General features: G+C 35.3%; 3 protein-coding genes across 3 annotated transcripts; 1 reads left to right on the forward strand and 2 right to left on the reverse strand.

The window, feature by feature from the left end:
• The first annotated feature begins 462 nt into the window (after nt 1-462).
• On the forward strand, nt 463-3,837 carry PUR5 (phosphoribosylformylglycinamidine cyclo-ligase, chloroplast / phosphoribosyl-aminoimidazole synthetase / AIR synthase (PUR5)). The gene is made up of 8 exons (XM_022903938.2): nt 463-988; nt 1,548-1,642; nt 1,721-1,822; nt 1,922-1,981; nt 2,418-2,590; nt 2,744-2,846; nt 2,937-3,095; nt 3,355-3,837. Exons 1-8 carry the CDS (start codon nt 649-651, stop codon nt 3,523-3,525), a joined length of 1,203 nt encoding a protein of 400 aa, XP_022759673.2. The 5' UTR covers nt 463-648; the 3' UTR covers nt 3,526-3,837.
• Nucleotides 3,838-3,896: 59 nt separating this feature from the next.
• Nucleotides 3,897-5,553, reverse strand: LOC149512789 (uncharacterized). The gene is made up of 2 exons (XM_089750721.1): nt 5,121-5,553; nt 3,897-5,044 (listed from the first exon to the last, which is right to left on the reverse strand). Exons 1-2 carry the CDS (start codon nt 5,338-5,340, stop codon nt 4,239-4,241), a joined length of 1,026 nt encoding a protein of 341 aa, XP_089606847.1. The 5' UTR covers nt 5,341-5,553; the 3' UTR covers nt 3,897-4,238.
• A 971-nt stretch (nt 5,554-6,524) lies between these two features.
• On the reverse strand, nt 6,525-7,531 carry LOC111306039 (uncharacterized). Its single transcript, XM_022903939.2, has one exon. The coding sequence runs from the start codon at nt 7,328-7,330 to the stop codon at nt 6,749-6,751; it is 582 nt and encodes a 193-aa protein (XP_022759674.2). The 5' UTR covers nt 7,331-7,531; the 3' UTR covers nt 6,525-6,748.
• Between the last annotated feature and the right edge of the window lie 509 nt (nt 7,532-8,040).

The following is an 8,040-nucleotide window of genomic DNA, read 5'->3' on the forward strand; positions in this document are numbered from 1 at the left end:
CATTTCTTTTCATGTCATATCAAATTTAAGATTTTTTAATTATAAAATAGTTTTTGAAATATTTTACAATATTTATCAACGGTCATATTTTGGTAAAATTTGCTTTAAAAAAAAAAAAACACCGTGACAAATGATTCTAAAGTTAAAATTAGTGATAAAGTTGCATCAATTAAAAAATAATAACAAATTTGAACCATTCACTTAAGTAAAGTGATAAATTTCCACCTTATCTTTGGACCATTATTATTATTATATGAAAACTGGAAAATTTTAAAGTATGAACTTGCTTTGGTAGGACGGGTCTGCTAAATTTTGGTTAAGTGAATGGGCCTAATACTATGCCATTTTGAACTCTCGTGCGAATCACAAATTGGGCCTTGAAAATCTTTATTCGATTCACCCAAAATCCATTAAGAAAAGTGTTTACCCCCCAAAAAAAAAAGAAAAGAAAAGGAAAGGGAGGGCAAATGTAGTGTCCTCTCTGTCCACCTCCATCCCATCACCCCAGCCAAAAAATACCAAAATAGAAGCCTAAGCCCTACAAAGCGTTAAAGTAAAACCCATACTCAGTTTATCACTTGATTGCAGCTTTTGTGTAAATTACCGATTCTTCTCCAACGCCGCTTTGATTCTCTGCTACCCATTGCCATGACTAACACTTTGGCAGCTGCAAACGCCGAACTATCTCGTTGCTTTGCGGCTTCTTCCAGACCCACTTTCGATAAACCCGTCACCGCTACTCAACCTCCTTATGGGATGCACCCCTACCGCTTCTTCTCCCAAGGGTATCCACTGCTTTCTTTATCTCCGCAACGCAGACCTAGCATTTCGAGTAGCCGCATAATTGCGATGTCGAATTACTCCGATGGGTTAGGTGGGCTGACGTATAAGGATGCTGGTGTTGACATAGATGCTGGGTCTGAGCTTGTTCGAAGAATCGCCAAGATGGCACCTGGAATTGGTGGTTTCGGCGGCCTTTACCCTCTAGGTAGCATTTTTTTTAACATCTTTTTCTTTGCCATGAAAAATGAGTCCTTTTACATGAATGTGGGAGGCAATTTAAATATTTTGAAGCACTGTCGGGGTTTTCTTTTTTTGGTTTATGAATTGATACAGTTTATTATTTCTTTGGGAGGATAAGAATATCTTTCTTATTGGTTGAAAATGGGAAATTGTTAAGCTTTAGCCTATTGGTTGGCTCTTTTTTTTTTTTTTTTACAATGGACTGCCCTTTTGCCGCTTCAATCTTCAAGATTTTAATTTTTGTAACTTTTTATAGTTTTCTCAGGTTATGGATGAAGCAGCTTAATCTAATTCTTAATTACCCATGTGATGGTCTTAGTGAATTATCAAGCATAAGAATTCTATTCAGGATCTTTTTAGTATAATTCACTTTTCTTAGTTTTCCTCATTATGTAGAAAATGCACATTGAAAATACTGCTAATGGTAAATGCTTATAGAACCTATCTGCATCTCTTGTTCCTTTTAGAAAATCCAGTTTTTTGGTTCGTTTAAATTATTGATAAACTTATGTTTGCATGGACAGGCGATTCTTACCTTGTTGCTGGTACTGATGGTGTGGGAACCAAACTCAAGCTAGCATTTGAGACCGGAATCCACGAAACTATTGGGATTGATCTTGTAAACTTTGGAACAAACCTTATTATTTGCATTTTCTCAATATATTAATATTATCATCCTGATAAACTTATACTTCAGGTTGCAATGAGTGTCAATGACATTGTTACTTCTGGAGCAAAGCCATTATTCTTCCTTGATTATTTTGCAACGAGTCACCTTGATGTTGACCTTGCTGAAAAGGTTCAAATTGTTGTGTTCTTCAGTTACTTTGAATATGGATAAAATTTCAGTGGCTAAATGTCAATAGTAATGTTCCTTTTTATTTTTCTTGTTCTTTAGGTTATAAAAGGCATTGTAGATGGTTGTCAACAATCTGACTGTACTCTGTTGGGTGGAGAGGTATATAATTTAATTTTTAATTCATATGTATTATCTAACGGTGGGATGGATGATTTCCTGTTGAAATTAGAAAATTTATAAGTTCATGGAAGGAGATAATTAGGGAATATTCATATGAAGAACTGTTACTAGCTGTGTAATCATAAGGTCTGGTAACAACTTACAACTATCTTGTATCTCAGATAAAGCAATTATTGTTTATGAAGCTGACACTGGTGAATAGTATTCATGGAAATGACTTAAACTACAAATGGTTGATTTGCTTAACCCTGCACGTCTGATTTCATTAAATAACTTGCCTTGTGTCGAAGATCGTATCTGCAGAATGCATTTCGCTGTACAATTTTGAAGCCCTTTCAAGTTGTATATATTGTTAAAATTGAACTAAACATTTTAATTTCCTAGGTCAAACTCAATGGATTTTAATGCCTTTCAGACTGCGGAGATGCCAGATTTTTATGTGAAGGGGGAATATGATCTTAGTGGCTTTGCAGTAGGCATTGTTAAAAAGGATTCAGTTATTGATGGGAAAAACATTGTGGCTGGAGATGTACTGATTGGCCTACCTTCTAGTGGAGTCCATTCAAATGGTTTCTCTCTTGTAAGAAGGTTAGTTACTTTTCTAAAGGAATGTCCTATTTGTAATTATCTTCAGTGGTATTGTGAGAGATATGGTTGAATCTTTTCCTTTATTTTTAAACAAAAAAAGCATTCTTGTTTCTTATATATGAAATCTTTTTCATGTACTTATAATCTTTGCAGGGTTTTGGCTCGAAGTGGCCTTTCTTTAAAGGATCAACTTCCTGGTGCAGCAGTTACATTAGGTGAAGCATTGATGGCGCCAACTTTCATATATGTTAAGCAGGTTATAGTCAACCTTTCTTTGACATTATGAGTTTGGTCTTATCTTGTCTTGCAGAATTGGCAAGCTAAATCCTTTTTTTCTTGTCAACAGGTGCTAGATTTAATTAGCAAGGGAGGGGTGAAGGGGATAGCACACATCACGGGTGGTGGTTTTACAGACAATATACCTCGAGCGTTTCCAAAAGGCCTTGGTTCTGTCATCTATAGGGATTCTTGGGAAGTTCCGGCCGTGTTCAAATGGATACAACAGGTAGAACTTATTCTTATGGCTTCTTCTTAAATCTATATAGGGATTTAATTGTTTTCCTTGCTTTACATCTCCTGTTACCTAAGTATGATATTGGAAACATAAATGTTGTAGTTTGTATCCCATGTAATGGAGACTTTTTTCTACAGTATCTCATCTTATTCTGTCTTTTGTTTATAGTCATCTTTTCAATTTTCGTCTCAATTACCTTGACCTTGTTAAATAGTATTTGCTTATTTTTATTTGATTGCCATGTACTTAGGCTGGAAATATTGAAGATGCTGAGATGAGGCGGACTTTTAACATGGGCATTGGCATGGTTCTTATTGTGAGTCAGGAAGCATCTCATAGCATACTTGAAGATGCAAATGGTGCTTACACAGCCTACAAGATCGGTGAAGTTGTGACTGGAGAAGGAGTGAGCTATCACTAGAGAGTGTAGCTTGTGTTGTAACATGTGACATATTTATTTCTCTCTTAATTGGGACGACTTCTGCACTTGCCGCTTTTTTATTATCCCGTACAACAACTTTAGTAGGCAATAAGTCCCTATTTAACAAGAGTTATTTATTGGTAATATGAGAGTTTGGATAGGCAATGAAAGTCGTGCGGAGTTCTTTAAACTCATAACAAGACTGAATTTTGGTTGGCTCTCCAAAAGTTTTCATACAGTTGTAAATCGGTGACTGTTGTAACAAGTCTTTCTTCTCCATTTATCATTCTAATTTACGCATTGAGATCTTCATTTCTTCTACAAAAATGTTCTTAATCTCATTTTGCAACTCACTTAAATTGAGGCACAGGTTTGTTTAAACTTAGTGGTGATGATTTTGATTATCCTGGTGAAATTTGCCTACAAAATTAGATTCATCAAGCCAACATTACTTGCAATTAAAGATTGTTTATCTTTTTATGGCAATATAGTTTTGTATCTCTCTAAAATTTCTAATCTTTTTCTGGGGTGACTAGTTGCTTTCTCTTGTTTTACAGATATATAAGAAGCGTGGCAAACACCATGAAAAATATTTTTTTTTCCTAAAAACAAAGAAGGCAGAAAACAATTAGGCGATTCAAAATTTAAGCATGACATAGCCATTTGTCCTTACTCACCAGTCACCATCTCTTCTGTTTAGTAGGCACATTGTTCTAATTCTGAGTCTTTAACCTGGTCTGTTTCTTCTCAAAATTCTTCTTGTTATTCCTTCCCAAACCTGCCCTGTTTCCCTTGACCTTGCGATGAACTGTGTCTGTCCCACCATTTTTTCCTTGCTTTACAGATAGATCTTGGACTTTTCTGGTAACTTTTTGCCATTTATCTTCCATAGCCTTGTTTTCAGCAACTTGAAAGGCGGCTCCATCCACGCCCAAATCGTCTTGCATGCTCCTAGGCTGCCTCGCGTTAGCTGGCATCCTCTTATCTTGCTCTTCAGTGGGTCCGATATTTTGATTCACCAGAGGCAAACCAAGCGAATTCCTGCCAGGAAACTCTTCCTTTCTTGTGGCAGAATCTACTTCTGGCTTGTTTCCGTAAACTACGGATTCTCCCAAAAATCTGTTTCTGCCCTTTTGTTGTGCTTCCTTGTCTTGAACTAACTCAGTTGTTGTCCTGCTTCTGTTTCCACACATTGCGGGCTCGCTCTTTAAGTTATGGAATTTTCTTCCATCCTGAAATCTATTCTCTTTCTCAATTTTAATGTGTTGATACCCAGAGTCTAACGCATTCGGAATGGTAGACAACCCAGGGTGGTAGAGAAAGCCGGCAACATATTTTGGTGGATATCTCAGCGGAGGATCAAACAATTTAGGACTCTGAACCTGGGTAGTCAAAATAACCTGCGGAGACACTGGATAACTTGCTTTGAACCTCACTTCTTGTTTACTGTTCAAAATAGTTGTTTTAGTTTGAGGAGGGTTGCTTTTTTTTCTGCAGCTTCTCATTACCTGATTCATGCCTGCCAATATAGGTTAATGTGTTTGAGAAAATAACAAATCAAAATCGCATCTGTAAAGGAAGGTGAAATAGCGTACCGTAAGGAGAGGGTTGTTGTAGATGAAGGTCAAGTTTTCTCCAGTCAATTCCTTTCTCCTGGAGAACAATTTCTCTGGGCCTCGCAGAGCCGAAAGGGTTTGGCTTCGGCTTTTGTTGCACCTGAGCTTGGCCTCCTCCTGCTCCTGCAGCTGCTTCTTCTTTCTCTACCTCATCTGCCCATGAAAACACAGAGCCACATTTGCTTTCGCTTCCCACCATCTCCCTCCGTCCCTGTATTCCCTAACGTCTTTGTTGCTGTTTTGAAATTCAAAAAGGTTAGGGCTTGGGACTTGATTTATTTATTCACAGCCAACCAAAGGCCAAGGCCAAGGTACATCATGGTTCTGTTTGTATCTGGGCTTAATTTGGATCAGAATCTTCAAAAATAAGCTCAAGCCTGCCAATCCATAGTCTCACATTTTAATATTTAATATAAGAAACACAAATGTAGCTGGAGTATTTTAGTTAGACACTGATTAATTAAGATACAGTTAAAATATTGTTTTAGTTTTTTTTTTAAATTTTTTAAATTTTAATTTAATACATTATTTTCAACAATTTTTTAAAGAAAATAATAAATTAAGGAATTTTGCCTATGAGTGACCTTAGGCACTCTTTAAAGTTACTATATTAACTTTGAACAATAAATAGTACTCCATATAATTGGTCTGTATGAATAATAAATTTGTTCATTAATAATGTATTAAATATTAAATTTTTATTTAATTTTTTATTTGATTTCATATATTAAAAAGAAGCAACTTAGTCCTTATTGAATGTATAATTTTTTAATAAATTAGTTTAAATAAAAAAAAAAGTTACCATATTAATTGTTTTTAACAAATTATTAGTATTAATTGAATCTCAATATTGTAAATGCTGAAAGGGGAGTTTATATTTTGGTTGAAATAATATCTCCCATTCTGTTATTCTGGCAACGAACATGATTGATTTTAACCACTGAGAACTACTTCATGGATTTGTAAATGATATATATGTTTGATTTTACGGTTGAACTCGTGCTTCTGACTTGAAACTGCGAGATCCCCCCGTTTTGATGATTATCTGCCTTTCACTTCACCATGTCTTTACTTTAGGAAATTTAGTTACCTCGCGTTATCAATTTTGTTTTTGTCGAACTAAAAGTTTTCAACCACTTGCTTGTTGTCAAACTAAAATTGTCATGATTTAAAATTTGACGATTGAAATTAAAAATTTAGTATTTTACGGATCACATGGCCGTGGGCTGAATAATTTTATATTTTTCCGCGTATGCGATTTTATTGTGCTTTTGACCGTATTTGTTATTAATTTTCTCACTTTTAGTTAGTACATTGTTTTTTTTCTATGCAGATGCAAATTAACTGTATAAATAGAACTAAAAGAAAGCATCGATTCTCAAATTTTTGTAATCAAAATATGAAGATCTTTATTTCTTATTAATAAAATTGTAAACACTCGAATCCTCGTTATTTACAAAAATAACAAAAAACCGCAGTGTCTGTTCATCTCTTTCAAAAACTTTTCTGTAAAACCCGCAAACTCAAAAAAAAAAAAAAAGAACAAAGGTGTAGAATATGCAAAAGTTTGAACTTCAATGGATGCGAATTTGTAAAGAGAACAATATTCAACTTGCGCCTCTGTTAAGCATTTCAGTGTATTCCAAATAAGAGACTTGTCTTTGTAACTTCATTTGCTCATAAAACTTAGCTATGAACTTCTCTGCCTTTGAATCAATCCCTTCTTCTTCCTCTAATGGATATGGACTCTTCTCATCACAACCCTCATATCCACACTCTTTCTCTTCTCCTTGGTCTTCTTCCTCATCAGAGCTTGTTGAGTAACTCTTCCTTCCACTATCATAGCCGTAAATTCTATTATATTCATCGATACCCAAATCGTAATCAAAATCTACTTCCTCAGGGCTAATGCAAGGAAGAAGGAACCGCATGGAAGCAGGACGGTGCATCTTGACGTGGAAAATTGGGGTCTCATCGAAAGAAAGCTCGCGTTCCTTATAATGGAGTTGGTCACGAGGAGCCGTTGTATGTCCAAGACCCTTGAGGAACTTAGGCACCAACCGTAGCTCCATCATGAGTCTTCTCTTGAACACCCCACCTTTTCTTGTCCATAACAATGCTAGACGCAGGAGACTCCATGCTCTTTGAGCAACATCACTGTTCTTCTTCGGCATTTTCGTCAGCTTCATTTGCAGCAAACTATATATATATATATATATATATATATATGTATCTTTAAGTAAAAAGTACTTAGCAGAAAACTTGGTACGAGAAAAAAACTGGCAAAGCTTTGTTGGGTACTGAAATACTAAGATTTTGTTGAATGCTAAAACCTTTGTTTGCAATTGAGAGATTTTGAGATATTGATCAGGTTGCCATGGGAAGAGAAGGGAAGGTTGGCTATTTATATGTAATTTATGCGAGCCTTTGTTACACGGAAAGAGAGAGAGAGAGAGAGAAAAAATGGAATTGGGTTCTTTTTTGTTTGGTATGGTGATCAGAAATGTGAACGATTGGCGGTGGAGCCTCGTGGGAAACACGGTTGTACGCGAGAAAACCTAGCTGTCGCCATGTTGTTTCCAAATCTAACCATGTCTCCTTTTATTTATTACTTTAATTATGATTTAGGAGAAGCAGAAAAAGTTTTTTGATGCCTTTTTTATTTTAATTTCAGGACAAAATTAATTAAATTAGATTAGATTTGCGGCTCTTTTAATTTATTTGCAACTTGCAATTAAACCAATCCATTTAAAGAAACGAAAATCATCTTACTATATCAAAAACATTTAAAATTTCAAATTATATACAGGAAAAGGGGTACAGAATGTCTCCTATTTACAATTTCTAATTTGGTAATTACATAAAAAGTAAATAAATGAAAAGGTATTTGACAATTAAT

Source organism: Durio zibethinus, chromosome 21, assembly GCF_047325235.1.
Source record: "Durio zibethinus cultivar Kanyao isolate XHJ-2024 chromosome 21, ASM4732523v1, whole genome shotgun sequence".
In the NCBI taxonomy this organism is placed as follows: Eukaryota; Viridiplantae; Streptophyta; class Magnoliopsida; order Malvales; family Malvaceae; genus Durio; species Durio zibethinus.